Genomic DNA, 19,762 nt, shown 5'->3' on the forward strand with positions numbered 1-19,762 from the left:
TACTCAAGCTTTCTTGGTTCTTAACAGTCTGCATTTGGAAGACCTTAGAATTTTGTTTTGCAAATGTGTCTCTAAAGTCAACAGCTATATTGTACTTAACATTAAGGCAGTATATAAAACTGACATGGATACACTGTTGGCAAATACTTCCCCTGAGCTGGCTACTAGAAAAATACCAGTTTCTTGTCTCTAGTGTCCTATTAAATCTCTATAAAGAATGATTCAGTAATAATTGTCTTCTGTCTTCTGACTGAATTTGCAACTACCTACATTTCATAAAAGTTACAAGTGATTCTTTACTAATCAGAATTTAAAAACATTCCTCAGCCTATGGGTTTTAAAACACTCGGTTTTAAAATCTTTGCCAACACCAGCATGTTAATAAAGGAAAATCTTTCCAGTATAATTTTTATAGAATAAATCTGCAGTTCTCTGCCACTGAATTTTAGATCTGGCTTACCTAATACTCTTATCTGTTAAAAACTAAAGTACATATGGAAGGAATTACTACAACCTAAAAGTAACAGCTCAGTAGCCTGAACTGGTAAACCATACTAGACTGATATAATCTCTATTTAAATTATCTGCTTATGCAAACAAAAACTGGATGATGTGCCCATTAACATGATACAAACTTATCCTGTAAGTTATAAGCTCTGTAGCTCCTTAACAGTTGGATGGTAAACAGCCCCTCTTTTCACATGCTATGTATTATAATCAAAAAACGATGCTGAATTACTGCTTGGTCCCCCTCCCCCAGCTTTTGGGTTAGAAAAAGGAAATCCTTTCTATAACTTGACCTTTTTGTTCAGAGGCTTCAAGAAATGTGTTACTACTTAGGTTTATTCAGGTTGTCAAATAATTTAAAATACACAAAAAGGTCTCCTGCTAAGAGTGTATTTTTAAAACCATCAGCAAGGAGGCTGCATGAGAATCTTTTTTCCCCTTTCCTACAAAATGATAAATGACCAAAATCACAAGTTTTCACTCCTGTAATTAAACCACTTTTAATGAGTTGAGAGGTTGCATTAAAATGGTAGCTTTTGATGTGAACTTCATTTGGATGTCACCCAACTTTAATTCAGTCCCTTGAGTTCATTTTGGAAATGGCATTTGGTGTTGACTTTAATGTTCTGAAGACCATGAAAACAAAATACTTACATTATATGGCAGGGCTCATTCCTGTCTTTTACGCAGTGCCCATTTTCCCACTTCTTTTTGGTAGGAAATGAAGTTTTTACGTATTTTGATCCAGCATGTGTACTTTTCACTCCACACCAAGGTGCGTCTAGAGTTAAGCAAAGATAGAAGTCTCTTACGAGGTTTATCTTTGAAATCATTGTTTTCTTAACATTATCAAACAAATACATAACTTCTAAAATATAAGTCATGATTCAGCTTTAAAAATGGTAAAACAATTCTAAGCACAAGATTAAACCTTGAACTGTACAAATTTTTAAATGCCTTTTTAAAAAAATTTTAAGTGCTTTTTAAGATTCCCTTTCATTACGTTTTTTTCTGCTAACATTACTGTTGGTGTATGGCATACTTTAAAAAAAGAAAGCTAAAAGAAATACAAATTGTAACCTGAAAACATTTAAGTTAAGCCTCTATTTGCCTCTACTGAATGTGAAACAGTGGCTTTAAATACCGGGATTGGGGCACCGGGGTGGCTCAGTTGGTTAAGCGTCTGCCTTCGGCTCAGGTCATGATCCTGGGGTCTTGGGATCCAGCCCCACATCAGGCTCCCTGCTCAGCAGGGGGGTCTGCTTCTCCCTCTCCCTCTGCCCCTCCTCTCCGCTTGTGTTGTCTCTCAACTAAATCTTTTTTTTAAAAAAATACTGGGATTATTCACTTACCTCTTTAATAAAGAATTATAAGAATTCACACATTTTACAAGCATTGTACTTTTTTTTTTTTTTTTTTTTAAGATTTTATTTATTTATTTGAGAGAGAGAATGAGAGAGAGAGAGAGCAGGAGAGGGGGGAGGGTCAGAGGGAGAAGCAGACTCCCTGCCGAGCAGGGAGCCCGATGCGGGACTCGATCCCGGGACTCCAGGATCATGACCTGAGCCGAAGGCAGTCGCTTAACCGACTGAGCCACCCAGGCGCCCCTACAAGCATTGTACTTTTAATATCATTTCATTTTCATGACTCTCCAAGAAAATAAACCTGATTTCTTCAGAATGGCTTAGTCTTGACTTTCCTAAAAAAGCCCTTATGTGTAAGTAAAGCCTTGAGTTCAGGGTTAGGTAAAATGTTTAGCTTCTAACCTTATTATAAGAGGCAACAGATTAATTTCTAAAATTCCTTGACTAAACCAGTTTGATTTAAATTCTTGTACTTTATTTGAAAAGTATTGCAGAATTAAGCCATTACAAAGACAACACTGTAAAAAAAATTCTGAAGTTTTTGAAACCCCAAGTGAGATACTTCTTTAAGACTACTTGTTTAATAAAATATTTATAATTACAACCTCCTTAGTTACATATTCTAATATTCTTTTTTTAAGTGCTTAGGCTTAATCAAACTTCTAAAATTGAAAAACCTGATTGCATAAATACTTTTCTATCAATTGATAAAAAACCCCAAAGGTTTTCTGAAAAGTATAATTGCTGAAGCTAAGAGTGAGCTGTTTTAAAATATTTTTTTGTCTAGCTCTTTTCTGATATGGTTTAATATGAAAATGAAAGTTCTAAAAGCATAAACTTACCAGTTTCAATCATTAGTTTTTCACTAGGTATTGACTTCAGAACTTCCAAATTAGCCTCAGTTTTCAGTGAGCTTAAAAAAAATTTATAGATATATTTAACCAACTTTTTTTTCATATTACAAACTTATCTAAAACAGATTACAAAACCTAAAGTCCCCAAACAAAACTATGGCTACAATGGCAATATACACATTTCTATCCTTACAGAATCTAGGTTAGGATCTATTCTAACCACACTCTAGCAGGATGTAATTTTTTGTGTTTATCAGCTGACTATCCAATAACTTTCTGAATCAGTCTGTGTAAAACAACTTTTTAAAGAATTCGTTTGCTTCCCTGGGTAATTTGCATAACTTAGGCTCAAAATGCTGAGTTTGAAGGTATGGCCAGTTCTGTTATGGGCCAAATACTGCTCTGAAGGAATCAAAGTTAATGTTTCACTAATCAATACAATCTTCACAAAGGATGAAAATCACAATCATAGAACTAGGAGTATTTAACAAGGAATGAAAATGAAAACCTAGGTAGGAGATGTCCTTTTCCCCACATCTGGAAACAGGATCTTCCACTACTCTTGACATTCTGAAACTTAATGTGTCTGGGCAAGAGACTTTTTTCATTCATTTAGGGGAGTTAGAACCCTTCCAATTTAGACTCCTCCCCCCAACTCTGGGAAAAATTATGGGGAAAAGGAATTTTCCCCTTTTGTTTTCTCTCTCATCTCTTTGTGGGACTTGTATTAGTCAGTTTTACAACTCCTGAATTGGTCTGCTATGGCCCTGTTTCTTTTATCCTTTTCTGGGAAATTAACTTTCATTTCCTTAACTTTCATTTTCAGACCCTGAGACAGACTGGATTATTGGTCCCAATTCTTCACTTGCCTTTAATATAAATATATCTACACCCTTGCGATGGTTCTTAGTAGGAAGGAGGAGGAGCTTGAATCTGGCCATGGCCTCAAGACTTGCTTTGACCAGATGACATGACCAGAGGCTTGAAAATGCACTTTTATTTTGATGGCACTTTTGTGATCTGAAAGTAGCATGCACTAAATAGCCATTACCTCTTCAGCCTGGGCACCCAGAATGAAAACACAGCTCAGATCTGAATTCAACATGTGCCTGTGGCAGAGAGAGCTGCCTCTATCCATCAGTCAACCCTCAGATGATCCTAAGACCCAGAAGTATGAAAAAATACTTACTGTAATATGCCAGTGAGTTTTAGGATGGTTTGTTATATAATGTGATGATGACTAATACTGTCCTTATGTTATATTTTTAATTTTAGCATATATTTAACTTTGTATTATGGAGAGATTAAAATATATGTAAAACTAGAATACAGAACCCCCATGTATTCATTACCCAGCCCCAATCTATTATCAACTCCTGGGCCGATACTATCCCATCCACTCATCCCAAACCTCTCCAGTATTATCTTGAAGGAAATTCAAAATGTTGTATAGTTTCAACATTCTAGCATTTATTTCAGAAAATATTTCAGCATCTGTCTCTAAGCATGAAGTTTTTTTTAAATGTAACCACAATACTATTAATCATGTCCAAGAAAACCCAGCTCTTTTATCATAATATATCCAGTATTCAAACTGTCTCAATGTTCTACATTCTTCTTAAGTTTGTCTGACTGAGGATCCAAATGAGGGCCACATTGCAACTGGTCAGTGTTCTAAATCTCTTAACCTATTAAGTTTTCCTGCATCTCTTTTTCCCTTTAAAATTTGTTAAAGAAACCCAGTTGTTTGCCCTGAAGAGTTTCCCAGTCTTGATTTCATCTGTGTTCACCTGGATTTGTGTCTGGGCTCTGTATTCTGTTCCACTGATCTAGGTGTCTGTTTAGTAGGTTCCTAATATATGTTTTTTTAGTAGAAGTATAGTGGACATACACTATTATATTAGTTGTAGGTGTAAACCATAGAGATTTGACATTTGTTTACATCACCAAATACCAGTAAGTGTAACCATCTGTCACCATACAAACTTAGTACAATATTATTGACTGTCTTCTCTATATTGTACTTTGCATCCACATGACTAATTTGTAACTGGAGTTTGTACCTCTTAATACCCTTAAAACAGCCACCAGTTCTCCATATTTTTGAGTTAAATGTTTTTTGTTTGCTCACTTATTTTTTAAGTAGGCTCCATACTGGATGTACTTTATTTGAAAAGTATTGTAGAATTAAGCCATTACAAAGATGACACTGTGTAAAAAAAAAATTCTCAAGTTTTTGAAACCCCAAGGTGAGATACTTTAAGACTACTTGTTTAATAAAATATTTATAATTACACCTCCTTAGTTACCACATACTCTGACATCCCATTTTTAAGTATTTAGGCTTAATCAAACTTCTGAAATTGAAAAATGTGACTGCATAAATACTTGTGCCAGTACCACATAGTTTTGATTACTATAGCTTTGTAGGACAGTTTGAAATCTAGGATTGTGATTAACTACAGCTTTGTTCTTCTTTTTCAAGATTACTTTGGGTCTTCAGGGTGTTCTATGGTTCTGTGCACATTTTAGAATTTTAGTTCTGTGAAAAAGACTATTGGTGTTTTGATAGGGATTGCACTGAATCTGTGGATTGCTTTGTGTTGAATGGACATTTTAACAATATTAATTCTTCCAATCCATGAGCATGGTATAGCTTTACATATCTCTGTTTCATTCATCAGTGTCTCACAGTTTTCAGAGTTTAGGTCTTTAACTTCTTTGGTTAAATTTATTCCTAGGTATTTTTTTCCTTTTTGACACAATTGTCAATGGGACTGTTTTCTTAATTTCTCTTTCTGCTAGCTCTTTAGTGTATAGAGACCCAACTGATTTTTGTATTTTAACTTTCTATCCTGCAACTTTACTGAATTCATTTATTCTAATGGTTTTATGGTGGAGTCCTTAGGGCTTTTTCTAAAAATACTATGTCACCTGCAAATAGGGACAGTTTTACTTCTTCCTTGCCAGTCTGGATGCCTTTTCTTTTTCTTGTCTGATTGCTGTGGTTATGACTTCCAGTACTGTGTTGAATATGAGTGGCTAGAGTGGACATCCTTGTATTGTTCCTAATCTCAGAGGAAAAGCTTTCAGCTTTTCACCACCCATTATGATGTGGGTTTGTCATATATGGTCTTTATTATACTGAGGTATGTTCCTTCTATACCCACTTTGTTGAGAGTTTCTATCATGAGTGGATTTGTTGAATTTTGTCAAATGCTTTTTCTGCATCTATTGAGACGATCATATGATTTTTATCCTTCATTTTGTTAATGTGCTGTTCAATTGGCAGACATAACCATTCTTGCATGCCTGGAACAAATCCCACATGGTCGTGGTGAATGATCCTTTTAATTGAATTCAATTTGCTGATACTTTGTTGAGGAATGCTCTATGATGTTTATCAGGGATATTTGCTTGTAATTTTCTATTTTGTAGTGCCTTTGGTTTTGGTTATCAGGGTAATGCTGGTTTCATAGAATGAATTTGGAAGCATTCCTTCCTCTTCAATTTTTTGGAATAGTTTGAGAAGAACAGGCATTAACACTTATTTAAATGTTTGGTAGGATTCACCTGTAAAGCCATCTGCTTCCAGACTTTTGTTTGTTAGGAGTTTTTCTTATCACCAGTTCAATTTCATTACTAGTGATCAGTCTGTTCAGATTTTGTTTCTTGCTGACTCATTCCTGGAAGATTATATTGTTCTAGGAATTTATCCATTTCTTCTAGGTTGTCTGATTTGTTGGTGTATAATTTTTCAAAGTAGTCTCTTATCCACTGTATTTTGTGGTGTTGGCTATTTCTTCCCCTTCATTTCTGATTTTGAGTCTTTTGTTTAAAAGTCTGGCTATAGGTTTATCAATTTTGCTTATTTTTTCAAAGAACCAGCTCTAGTTTCATTGATTGTTTTTTCTCTTTTTAAGTCTATTTCATTTATTTCTGTTCTGATCTTTACTATCTCTTCTAATTTTCGACTTCATTTGTTCTCCTTTTTCTAGTTTCTTTAGGTATAACGTTAGATTGAGATTTTTGTTTTCTTGAGATAGGCCTGTATTGCTCCAAACTTCCCTTTTAGAACTGCTTTTGCTGCATCCTATAAATATTTTGAACTGTTCTGTTTTCATTTGTCTCAAGGTATTTTTTGATTTCCTCAATCTACTGGTTGTTCAGTGGCATGTTCTTTAGCCTCCATGTGTTTTTGTTTTTTTCAACGTTTTTCCTGTAATAGATTTTTTTTTAAGAATTTATTTTTTTAAGTTTCTAAACCCATCGTGGGGCTTGAACTCACAATCCTGAGATCAAGTCGCATGTTCTACCAACTGAGCCAGCCAGGCACCCCTCTGTGATTGATTTCTACTTTCATACTGTTGTTTTGTGTTTTTTTTTTCATACTGTTGTAATCAGAAAAGATGCTTGACAGGATTTCAATCTTCTTACGTTTACAGAGACTTGTTTTGTGGCACACATATGAACTATTCATGGATAACGTTCCATGTACACTGAATGTGTATTCTATGTTTGGATGGAGTGTTCTGTATATCTTTTAAGTGTATTTGGTCTAATACTTCGTTCAAAGCCACTGTTTCCTTATTGAGCTTCTGTTTGAATGATCTATCCATTGATGTAAGTGGGGTGTTAAAGTCCTCTACTATAATTGTATTGCTATCTATTTCTCCCTTTATGTCTGTTAATGAATTACTTTATGTATTTAGATGCTATGTTGAGTGCAGATATTTACAGTTGTTATATCCTCTTGTTGGATCCCTTTATCATTGTGCAATGCCCTTGTCTCTTGTTACAGTTTACTTCAAAACAAAGATTGTATCATTTAAGTATTGCTACTGCAGCTTTTTGTTGCTGCTGCTTCTATTTGCATGGAATATCATTTTCCTCACACTTTCAGTCTGCATGTGTCTTTAGGTCTGAAGTGAGTCTCTCATAGGCAGCGTATAGAAGTTGTTTTTTTTTTTTTTAATCCAGTCACCCCGTGCTTTTTGATTGGAGTATTTGATCCATTAATGTTTAAGGTAATTATTGATAGGTATGTGCTTATTACCATTTTGTTAACTGTTTTCTGGTTGCTTCTGTAGTTCTTTCTTCTCTTGTTCTTTTCCCTTATGGTTTGATGGCTTTCTTTAGTATTACGCTTGGATTCCTTTTTCTTTACTTTTTGTCTATCTATTACAGGTTTTCAGTTTGTGGTTACCATGGGGTTCATATACAACATCCTATGTTTATAACAGTCTATTTTCAGTTGATGTTAACTTAAGTTTGAACACATTCTAAAAGCACTACATTATTTCCTCCTTTCCAAGTTTTATGTATATGGTGTCATTTTACATCTTTTTGTGTAATTATTGGAGAACTGATTTTACTGTGCTTTTCAATCTTCATACTAGTTTTATAAGTGAATGCTCTACTATCTTAACTATATGTTTGCTTTTACCAGAGAAATTTTTTCTGTTTATGATTTTCTTCTAGTCTTTTCTTATCTGCTTAAAGTATGTTTACCATTTCTTGCAAAGACGGTTTAGTGGTGATGAACTCTCAACTTCTGTCTGAGAAATGCTCTTTCTCCTTGAGTTCTAAATGATAACCTTGCCAGGCACAGTATTCTTGATTGTAGACTTTTTCCTTTCAGCACTTTGAATATATCATCACATCACTCCCTTCTGGCCTGCAGTTTTAGCTAAAAAAATCAGCTGATAGCATTAGGGGGTTTCTCTTGTATGTAACTAGTTGCTTTTCTCTCACTGCTTTAAAGACTTTCTCTTTAACTTTTGACCTTTTTATTATGTGTCTTGGTGTGGACCTCATTGAGTTCATCTTGTTTGGGGCTCTATGTACTTCCTGGGGACATCTATTTCCTCCCCCAGGTTAGGAAAGCTTTCAGCTGTTTCTTCAGATTTTCTGCCCCTCTTTCTTCTCCTTCTGGGACTCCTTTAGCACACTTGATGTCCTAGAGGTCTCTTAACCTATCCTTATTTTTAAAAATTCCTTTTCTGTTCAGCTTGGATGGTTTCCACTACCCTGTCTTCCAGGTCACCAATCTGTTCTGCTGTATCCTCTAATCTGTTATTTTTCACTTCAGTTATTGTATTATCTCTGATTGGTTCTTTTTAATATTTTCTCTTTTTCTGATTTCATCCACTCCTTTCAAGTTCGCTGAGCATCTTTATGACCATGACTTTGAACTCTTTGTCAGGTAGATTGTTTGTCTTGATTTTGTTTGGTTCTTTTTGTGAGGTTTCGTCTTGTTCTTTCACTTGGAATAAATTCCTTTGTCTTCTCATTTTGCCTTTTTTTTTTTTCTCTTTGTATTGCATCACTTACATCTGCTAGCCTTGTAAGCAGTGGCCTTGTGTAGGAAGTATCCTGTGGGGCTAAGTAGCATAATAAATATCCCCCATGGTCGGCAGAACCAAGCACTCCGGGGGTGTGTTGCTGGTGTGCTGCCTATGCCCTCCTGTTGTGTGTTGCAGCAGCTGTGGGTGTGCTGGTGGGCAGGGCTATCCCCAAGTCCAGCTGGCTGAGAAGCCCTCCTGGAATCGCTGCAGGCAAGCTGGGTGGGGCTGGGACGTGATCCTAGCTAGAGCTGTCCACAAGGTGTGGGGTTGGGGGCAGTAATTGTTTTGTGGGTTCACCAGTCCCAAACAAGGTAACCCCTGGGTGTTGCTGGGCAGGAGCCACTTTGGAAGGGCACCTGCCTGAACTGGCAGGTTGGGTGGAGTGGGTCTGACAGGGAATGCCAGAGCAGGGTGGGCTGTGCTATCAAGATGGGAGTGTCAGTACTGACTCTTATTAACATCAGGCCAGAGAGGCTGGAGAAGAGCAAAAGAAATGGCACCTGCTAGCACTCCCAGTCCTGGAGAGCTTTTCTACAGATCCCTGCCCTTCCAGCACACACCCTAAAATTAGCCAATAAATCTCCCTCCTGCACAACCCAGATACTTTTCAAACTGCTGCCTCTCCGCTGGATCTTGGAGTGAGTAATATAGTGTGCTGGCCCTTTAAGAGTAGCGTCTCAGTTTCTTATAGCACTCTGGCTCTGCTGGTTATCAAAGCCAAATGTGATGGGGGCTTGTCTTCCTGGTGCAGATCCCCAGGGCAGTCAGGGGGCAGGGGGCACCTGATGGGGGGCTTGATCTCCTTGCTCCTCCGGGAGGACCTCTACACCTGTGATATCCCTCCTGGTTGTGAGTTGCCGTACCACATATTTGGTTCCCTACCATGTCTCTGCTCCTCCTTACGCTTCTCAGTGTGGCTTTTTCTTTATAGTGTGGAAGAGCTGTTCTGCTCATCAGGTCATTCTCTGAATGCGTTGCATTACATATAGTTGTTGCCTGGGTGTGTCTGTGGGAGGAGGTGGGATCCTCTACTCCACCATGTTCCCTGGTCCTGTCAACATGAAGGAAATTTTGCCTTCTGTATTTCTTACAGGATATCTAGAGTCTTGACCAGATTCAGGTTCGATTTTTTTTTTTCTTTTTTTGGCAAGACTTTCATAGTTGGTGGTATGATCTTCTATTATTTAGAGAGGCACACAGTGTCTGGTTGTATTTTTGTGATAGGAGGCAGCCATGGCTGCCCAGTGCTTAGACCTCTTCATTCACCAGGAGTTGCAGAATGTTGATAGAACTCTGTCAGCCCTTTATTCACTAGAATACTTGTATACAAATTCCTGTGTCTACTGTTAGGTACCCAGTGTAGTTGGGAGAGGAGAAAATTATGTATCTTCCTGTCAAATGTGTGGAGTCCCTCACTTCCTCCAGTGGTAGTGGTATTTTAACACAGACATTCATTTTTTAATCATTAAGGAACTCTCATGTTTTTTTCTTGTAATATTCTGTTCATATTTTATGGATGTAACATCTCAGCCTTTATTATATCAGGTCTCTCTTAAATTTTTCCTTGTTTCCTCTGGTGTTGATTTTTCTATTTATCTTGGTCTTTTTCTTCCTGTTGGTTCACCTCATTTATCCGGTGGTCTTTAATTATCAATTTATACTTAAGGAGGCTTGAGTTGCCAGTGTTGTGTTCCCTCTGCTTTTGTGAAAACAGGGGACTGTTTTACTGTCAGTTCTGAGTGGGGAGTCTAACTGGAAGCTCCTTGTGGGACAGGCCAGGACTGGGCATACTGATCTGCAATTTCATTTAAGAGTGAGAAGGGAGGGGGCTGTGAGGCTTTTGCTCCTCTAAATGCTTTTCTATGGGATCAACATTCGAATTGCCAAGTCTTGGCTCTCATAATTTGTTCAGTTTTCTTGAGAAAAGCGATTTCCCTCTGAGTAGAAATGCTTGCTGCACCTGCACTCTGTGCATGGCAATGAATATAGGGAGTGATATCTTTCTCTACAAAGGCCTTGAATTACCCTAATTTGGTCCTATTTGTCACAAATTCTAAACCCAAAATCCTCTCTGCGATTCTGCATGCTAAATTTGTTCTCACCTCCTCCGGGGCCCTTTAGTCTAAGTGGTCTCTTCCAGAAACTCCAGCCTTGTTTCTTTGCTCTTATAGGTTTTCCATTTTGAATATGTAGGATTTTACTTTAGAATGATTTTAGGAGGAGGGAAAGGGAAATGTGTGTCTAGTTTGCCATAAATACCAGCCTTTTTATTACTGTTCTCTAGAAAAAAAACAAAACTCTTATTTTTCGGCCAGCTTAACAGTTGATCAATATGAGTATTTTCAAAAAATATATTGCTATGCTTGATATGGGTATTTAAAACTTCCAGCTATCAAATTAGTTGCATATTTTTAATCTCTTGAAAAGAAATGTCTGACTTAGATGTTTCCTACGTATACTCCATGCTTGTAAAAACTGATCTAAATACAGAATATATACTATGAAGAAATATTTTTAAATCAAAGCCAATTATATCTTTAATAAGGTTTCCCATTTAAGGGAGAGCAGCTATATGATTCTGTAGTCAAATTTGAAACTTTCCCATTTTCTTGGAGGAAAATGTTATAATTTAACCCTTAGAAAACCAGACTTTGTCATAGGTAGTATAGGTTAAATTACCATAACTCAGAGACTCAGATTAAGACTGCAATAAATTGAATTTAAGAATAGAAACTGATTAAACGACTAACATTAATTCTGAGTTAATACAGGAAAAAAAAAATCTCACGTCATTAACTTAAAGCCAAATCTTTATAAATTCAAGGTCACATAGAAATCTCTTAAGACAGATGGACATTTCAAGTTGGTGAAATAAAGACCTTCTACCCTCTCCCTTTAAAAAAAAAATTTATTGAGAGAGAGAAAGAGTGCGAGCAGGGCAGAAGGAGAGAGAGGGTCTCAAGGAGACTCCATGGTGAGCATGGAGCCTGACGTGGGGCCCAATCCACGTCAGCCAAAACCAAGAGTCAGATGTTCAACCAACTGAGCCACCCAGGCACCCCTACTGTCTTCTCTTAAAAATCATTTCAAAATAATAAATAAAACCCCACATATTTTGATGAAACTAGGAGATGTTTTTGACTCCTAGTCACAAAATATAAAGCAGAAAGTAGATGGTAAAATGATAAATGATCTGTTTATGTGCTAAGTGATTTAAGTGCCATGTGGCTACAGAGAGAGATACTGAAGACAAGCAAACCAATTCACCCAAGGAAGTTCTAAGAACTGAAAGATCTAGGTAGTTAGGCTGGGATAAGGCAAGGGACTGAGTGGGGACTGTTTTAAAAGGTGGGGAACAGAAAAGACAGAAGTCTCATTACTTTCCAGTGAACTGGTACAGTGAGGACTACTTCTGCCCCCTACCCCTGGCCTGAGAGAGAGAAGCGGGGAGAGGTGGTGCGTGCAGTCTCTGGAGAAGCTAAATCAGAGAACAAGCAGCACAGAGGAGCGCAGGGGGGAAGCATGGGGCTGAAAACAGAGACCGGTCTGAATGCTAACTTTTCGGTGAGGTCCTCTCTCCAACCTCATTCTGCTCCAGAACACAGGTACATTGATGAATCCCCACCGTTTCTCCAGCAGAGATCAGAGGATCCCTCTCTGAAGAAAATGAAGCAACCCAGAAAGATCCTGACAAACTGACATTTAGGAATCCCTGGTGAGGTCAGCTGGCCTGCCACTTGATGGGCTGTCTCCCCACAGAGATTCCAGAGCTTTTTTCTTAATTTTTTAAATATACTGCATAAGAATTGCCTGACATTTGAAGAAAGTCATGACAGAAACTAAAAGGAGGAAATAAAAGCATCCTATGGCAAACAAAAAAATAACTATAATTCATATCTTTAGAGAGATAAGGTGCATCTGTCAAACTAGATAATGGTAGGGAAGAGCTTTCAGAGATTAAAACCAGAAAGCTGAAATTTTATTAAAAAGTTGAAAAATATTTTTGAAAGTAGGGGGAAGGGGCACCTGGGTGGCTCAGTTGTTAGGCGTCTGCCTTCGGCTCAGGTCATGATCCCAGCGTCGTGGGATCGAGCCCCGCATCCGGCTCTCTGCTCCGCAGAGGGCCTGCTTCTCCCTCTCCCACTCCCCCTGCTTATGTTCCTGCTCTCGCTGTCCCTCTCTCTGTCAAATAAATAAAATCAAAAAAAAAAAAAAAAAAGTAGGGAGAAAAACAGAGATAGAAATTATAAGGGGAAAAAAATTGAGATCACAGTATGAGCTTGGGCGGTCCAAAGAAAGAACAGAAAAAATTTCCCAGGACTGACAGAGATGAGCTTCTAGCTGGAATGGGCCAGTAGAAAATGCAGAAACTCTGAATGACAAACCCATCAAAACACCTTTGTGAAATCTGGTAATACCAACGGTAAAGAAATAAAATATTCCACTGGGAGAAAATAGTAGGTCACAGGGTAAGGACTGGTAATCAGAATAGCCACTGATTTACTGACATTAAACCTAGAAATGGAGCCCTGTAAATTCTCATGAAAATTATTTCTAGTCCAGAATTTTATGCCCAGGAAAAATACCACATGGAAGGGTTTTTGTTTTTCTTTCATTAACTATCCAGGAAAACTTTCAAGAGCAAAGTAAATTCATTCAACAAAACTGAAACATGGGATATAAAAGAGTTCCATCACAGAGCAGACAGTGGTCCAAAATGAAGAAGATGGAAAGGTCAGGAACTTGGCAGGTAATCTAGACAGCCAGATTATCTAGACAGTTTTCCTCATGCAGAAAAACAGAGAAAGGCATTTTATAGAGCTGTTGGAAAGTGGGAGAAGGCTTCAACTTTTGAAGAAAACCAAGTAAATAAAAATGAGGACAGTTGCTCCAGGAAAATAAAAAAGCGGTATATCCTATAGTTCAGCAGTCAACAATATTTACACAGACCTAATAATGAAAACACTAAATATGCATACAACCTAAAATTCTGAAGTACACCGATAAGCCTGTGGAGGAAAGAATGCAGGTGGCAGGAAAGTGCTGGATATAAGAACGAAGACGCTCATACTCCTTCATGGAAACAGACAGAGGAGATGAATTAAGAGATAACCGCACATATATAAATATTACTTAGACATAAGACGATGAAGAGCAAAGTGCGCGTCTCTGGAAAAGCTGACTTACAGGTAGAGAGTATGGTGGGGAGACTGTGTAAGTTTTTTAGAACTACTTTATAATCCATTATTCATGTATTCCTTTCCATAGAGGTTTATTAATTAAATGATTAAAATATAGAAGCAGCATCTAGGACATATAAATAAATCTGAACTCTATAGCAAATAATTTCATGGTTCTATTTCCCTGAAGAGATATTTTAGTTAAAAATAATGTAGTCAGCTAAGTGGTAGTTTTAAAAGGAATGAGACACTGGAGAGGGCAAGTCCAGGGGCCCAGCGGTGCTAGCTGACTATCCTGGGCTTACACAGACTGGTGTGGTGGAATAGCAAGAAGGCCAGCGAGGGTGGGGCCAGAGGACACTGGTTCTCAAGCTGTGAGTTACTTTATGCCTGTTAACTACTGTGAGCCTCAGTTTCTTGGCCTATAGAGATACACAAAATGATTATGTCATAGTAGGACTTTTCCCCTGGGGCAGACATCACTTGTGTATATGCATACACAATGCTGAGGACATGGATGTTTTATTTATTTATTTTTAAGATTTTATTTATTTATTTGACAGAGAGAGTGAGAGCAGGAATACAAGCAGGGGGAGTGGGAGAGGGAGAAGCAGGCTTCCTGCAGAGCAGGGAGCCCGATGTGGGGCTCGATCCCAGGACCCTGAGATCATGACCTGAGCCGAAGGCAGACGCTTAACGACTGAGCCACCCAGGCGCCCCAACATGGGTGTTTTAAAGGGATAAAATGACTTGAGAAAAAATTGCGTTGCTAGAGAAAGCTGTCAATCTCCATACAAAACTGTTTTCTATAACTGTGATACAGGGTTAGTAGTTTATAACCTGCAAGTTTTTTTTTTTAAGTAGACTCTGTGACCAAAGTGGGGCTTGAACTCACCACCCAAGATCAAGAGCCGCATGCTCTACCAACTGAGCCAGCCAGATGCCCTGTAACTTTCAAGTTTTACTTGCAGGAGTAATGTAGTTTAATTTCTTTCATACTTAGGAAATTTGCAGGCCAAGATCAATGTGATAAATAAATACATTTAAATCCTTATCTACAATTCACTGTAAAACAAGGAATCTACCTAATATAAAACAAGCAAACTTAAGGACCTACCAGCCATTAAATCCTATGTAGAGATCCAAGTCAGTCAAGGCAGCTGCTGCTTCCTTCGTACCATCAAATGAATGCACCTAAGGACGTACAGGTACAATTTCATTGAATAATTACTCTTTCTTTAAAATCCTAAATAACACTAATAAGACTTTCTTAGCAAAAATATAGATGCATTAGGGTTTTCTGGACCAGAGGGTTTCAAATGCGGTGGCCCCTACAATTTTTATTTTCAAATCCAATAAAATGGGTCAACATCTCCACTGATGTGCGGCAAGAGGGGAGACAGCCGCCTGGGATTTCTGTCCGGGGCTGGCTGATGGCTGTTCCAGCATTCCTGCGGTGCCCCCAGGAAGGGGAGCGGCGGCGGGAGCCACATTCTCAGGCAAAAGCATGAAGTTAAAAATGTGACAAAACCATGCAGAGTGTATCTTCAAATGTTCAATTTTTATGTTACGGGATACTTTTTTCTAGGAGAGAGAGGACTTAAGAGGCAAGTTTTAAGAAGATCTATTCAGAGTTGTGATAATGTCACTAAAAAAACAGTAATAATCACCTCAGGAGGCAAAAAGGAGTGAGATGGTGGTGTTCTCCTTCAAAGAGACAGGGATTCAAGCATAGTTTTTTACACTTTGGATGTATTTGTGTAACCAAAACAGTAAGTAACAACACTTCTTTAAACACACCTAACAAGTCGGGGCACCTGGGTGGCTCAGTTGGTTAAGCATCCAACTCTTGGTTTCAGTTCAGTCATGATCTCATGGGTCATGGGATCGAGCCCCATGTGGGGCTCAGTGCGGAGTCTGCTTGGGATCCTCACTCTCCTCTCCCTCTGCCCGTCCCCCGCTCATGTATGCATGTTCTTTTAAATAAATCTTTTTATAAATAAATAATAACATGCTTCTCAAAAATAAAACTGTGTTCCACAACTGCCCAGAAGGGTTTAGTCTTCCCTTCAGCATTTCCAGCTGACTAGAAGATATGTCCTCCATTAAAATCAAATAATTTTAAATAAGACTTCATAAACCATTTCAGAAAATTAGTTATACTTTATTTGGCAGTCTTTTTTTTTTTAATTTTTAAGTAATCTCTACACCCAATGTGGGGTTTGAACTTACAACCCCAAGATCAAGAGTCACACATTCTACCAACTGAGCCAGCCAGGCGCCCCTTGGCAATATCTTTTTTTGATAAAAGTCAAACATTTAGGTTGGATTTGTTGCTGTTAAGTAAATTCTTCTTTAGAAATAAAGCAAATGGGCTAAGAGGTGGAACCATTAATCCCAAGGGTGTTAATCAGAGCCTCTAAGCCTCTCTCAGTTCCTAAAGGATAAACTGCAGGGTCAGTAAACTGTAGATAAAAATGTGCACAGCACTGCAGAAAACATCACTAGCGTCTGGGGGACATGAAGCAGAGGCTACAAACGAGAGAATACAGGCGACACTCAAAGCAACACAGTGTGGGTATACAGTGAGTGCTCAGGGCCACTTCCTCTTTTCTTCGTTGGACTTAGTACGACTGATTTTATATACTTGGACCTTAGCTTTTCTGCTAGAGACTAGTGAATCGCTCCTAAAATTACAGGTGAAAGTTTGTGCATCTGAGAATTTTTCTGAGGCAGATTTTCAAAAGAACCCATAATCCAAAAGATTTAAAAAACGCTGCTTTGGATGCCTGAGCTAAGGCAGATAAGATTTATGAGAACTGACTGAAATGACCACACAGAAGTGTTGAGAGTGGAAGCAAATTACAGAAAAAAGGGGTCTCTAATCAGAGTGGTTAACAGTAAATGAATACAGCTGACAAGAAATTAAGAAGGCAAACCTGAAGTGAGGATTAAAATACTTGATTAAAATTAGTTTATACTCTGCTCAGAGTTTCAATTGGAAAACACTGAGGAACGTCTGATGGAAGAGGCAGAGAAAAAGAGTATCACCCACACTCCTAAAATGTGAGTAAATTCATGGGGTTTTCTTGTGAACCGAATTCTTTATCATTCTTGTACTTTGAACAAAATAAATGTAATTAAATCAGTGTGATTTATATATCACATCTGGTCCATAGATTCTATAGTAAATGTATGTCCTTCAGTAAGGGGGGGGGGAAGAACATCTACGGCTGATACCTGAATTCGCCAACCTGAGGAACAAGGAAGCTTCTGGGCATCATCTAGTAAAAACAACTCTTCTACTTACCACTCCCCCCACACACCGGTCTCTGTTTCTTTTCATTATGTCTGTGAATTAAAAACAAACAACTGTTGGCAAATACCTTGCTTGATTTCTGTAAAATTCTTAAATTCTAAATGAGATTTCAGCTTTAACTCACCCAAAAATTCAGCATGTGAGTTCCTACAGTGAAGAAACATTGGTAATTTTGTTTGTTCTGCCAGTTCAAACTGTTTTTCAAAATATCTGTAGGACACCAAAAAAAAAATTTCCTTGATAATTATGTTAAATATTTTTTTAAGTTAAAAAACTTTTATTATTTTGAGATTATAGAAGTATGAACTCAGACATTTAAAACACATCTGGCTTAGCCAAAGGCTTTTTTATAACAACTTCCAGAAAAGGATACTTCATTTTCTGGGATTACAAAGTTATTTTCAAAAATGTTGGTTAGCTTTCCATTATAACTGCTAGGTAAATTAGGTAGCACTTTACTACTCATCACTAGAAATAGAGAGCTATAATGTTTAAGTTTACAGTGATGGAAGCTGTTCCCTCAAATAATTACTTTTTTTAAAAAAAGATTTTATTTGAGAGAGAGAGAGACAGCTAGAGAGAGCACAAGGGGGGGGTGCAGGGTGGTTAGCAGAAGCAGGGAGCCTGACGTAGGGCTCAATCCCAGAACCCCGGGATCATGACCTGAGTTGAAGGCAGACACATAATTACTTGAGGGGCACTTGGGTGGCTCATTCAGTTAATTTTAACTAGCTTTTCCCACCAAACCCAAGCAAATGAAGCAGACACCCTCCCATCACCCATGGGATCCCTTCCCTGCAGCATGTGTTGGAGGTGAAGAATACACCACCAGCTTCTTGCCCCGAGAGCTGGCTGAGCACCATCAGTGGAAGTCAGTTCGCTCCAGCAAGGGGCCAGGGAAAGCTTTATACTCAGTGTTTTCCATGTGCTGTTATATAAGAAATTACTACCACTAAACACAAGGATTTATTAAATAAATATAAGTAGCACAAAAACTGAAACACTGTTTTTCAAAGATATAAAAATGATATGATAAAATGGCAGCCGTGGGGCACCTGGGTGGTTGTCGGTTAAGCGTCTGCCTTCGGCTCAGGTCGTGATCCCAGGGTCTTGGGATCGAGCCCTTCATCGGGCTCCTCGCTCAGTGGAGAAAGCCTGCTTCTCCCTCTCCCTCTGCCTACCACTCCCCCTGCAGTGCTCTCTCTCTCCCTCTCAAATAAATAAATAAAATCTTTAAAAAAATAAAATGGCAGCTGTGAATGTTTGGAGAGTACTTTATAAAAAGGTTTTTCAAGTGCCACATACCATTATCTCATCTGATCCACAAAATAACCCTAGAATAGGATAAGAGCTGGTGTCAGGGGATGTAGGACCTCATCCAAGATCACAACACAACATGACAAACTTGGACCCAGAACTTGAGTGCTCTAATTCCAGGTCCCAGCCAAAATGACAAAGTTGTGACATTTCTAAGAAGCCTTTTCTGGTCGCACAGCATAATGACAATAGCCAGATGATATAACGGGGTGGGTGTTCCGGGTCTTCTCACTCAGCGCGGGGCTTACTCATTCTCCACTCATGGCCATGCAGTTCAAATGAAACCAAGAGTTACAGACAGTAAGGGTCTTATTTTCCTACAGGAGTTTACCTCTTCTAGGCACCTTAATTTTAGGGAACAATTTCTCGCTGTTTAATTTAAATCTCTTGCTATATATTCCTCTATCTTGTCTCCCTGAAATACAGGACAACCATTTTCCTGGAGTACCCCTTTGTCCACTTGGAAATGCTAAATTTTAAAATTAGAAATATAAGTGTACTTCTTAAATAGCTTTCATAATGTTGGTGGTCTTTGTCTTTATTACCCAGTGTTTAGGCTTTTAAATCACCTTTTCAGATTCTGCTGGGCTAGAATAAGCAAAAATAATTTTAGTTAACAAAGTGCTGAAATTTCAGACTGTAGGAAATAGAAATGAAATACTGAAAGAAAAGTCACTATTTCCATAACCTCTAAAGTAATTCAAATGTCAGCAATGAAATGCGCTCCAGTCATTACGTAAACTTGACCGTGGCTCTGGCTTCTGGCTACACACCGCACTCTCCGCTTTACGGCTCCCCACTCTACACGGATCATTTCTTTCACACACAATTCTATGTGCAAAGCCACACAACCGAGCCACAGACTTACAGAATC

General features: G+C 38.2%; 1 protein-coding gene across 6 annotated transcripts in view; it reads right to left on the reverse strand.

Moving 5' to 3' along the window:
• Nucleotides 1-19,762, reverse strand: part of TATDN1 (TatD DNase domain containing 1) — a 43,082-nt gene that overhangs the window by 2,115 nt on the left and 21,205 nt on the right. For 5 of the 6 annotated variants that reach the window (XM_081816523.1, XM_081816524.1, XM_081816527.1 and 2 more), the window contains 5 exons: nt 17,696-17,781; nt 17,563-17,603; nt 15,370-15,446; nt 2,714-2,784; nt 1,162-1,288 (listed from right to left, as the gene is read on the reverse strand). In XM_081816523.1, coding sequence (XP_081672649.1) covers nt 1,162-1,288; nt 2,714-2,784; nt 15,370-15,446; nt 17,563-17,603; nt 17,696-17,781 — 402 coding nt within the window. Of the gene's footprint in view, nt 1-1,161; nt 1,289-1,651; nt 1,824-2,713; nt 2,785-15,369; nt 15,447-17,562; nt 17,604-17,695; nt 17,782-19,762 lie in introns of all 6 variants that reach the window. The other variant, XR_014144380.1, reaches the window with a different exon arrangement.

Source organism: Leptonychotes weddellii, chromosome 4 (genome assembly GCF_054177405.1).
Source record: "Leptonychotes weddellii isolate Sample4059 chromosome 4, ASM5417740v2, whole genome shotgun sequence".
Taxonomy (NCBI): domain Eukaryota; kingdom Metazoa; phylum Chordata; class Mammalia; order Carnivora; family Phocidae; genus Leptonychotes; species Leptonychotes weddellii.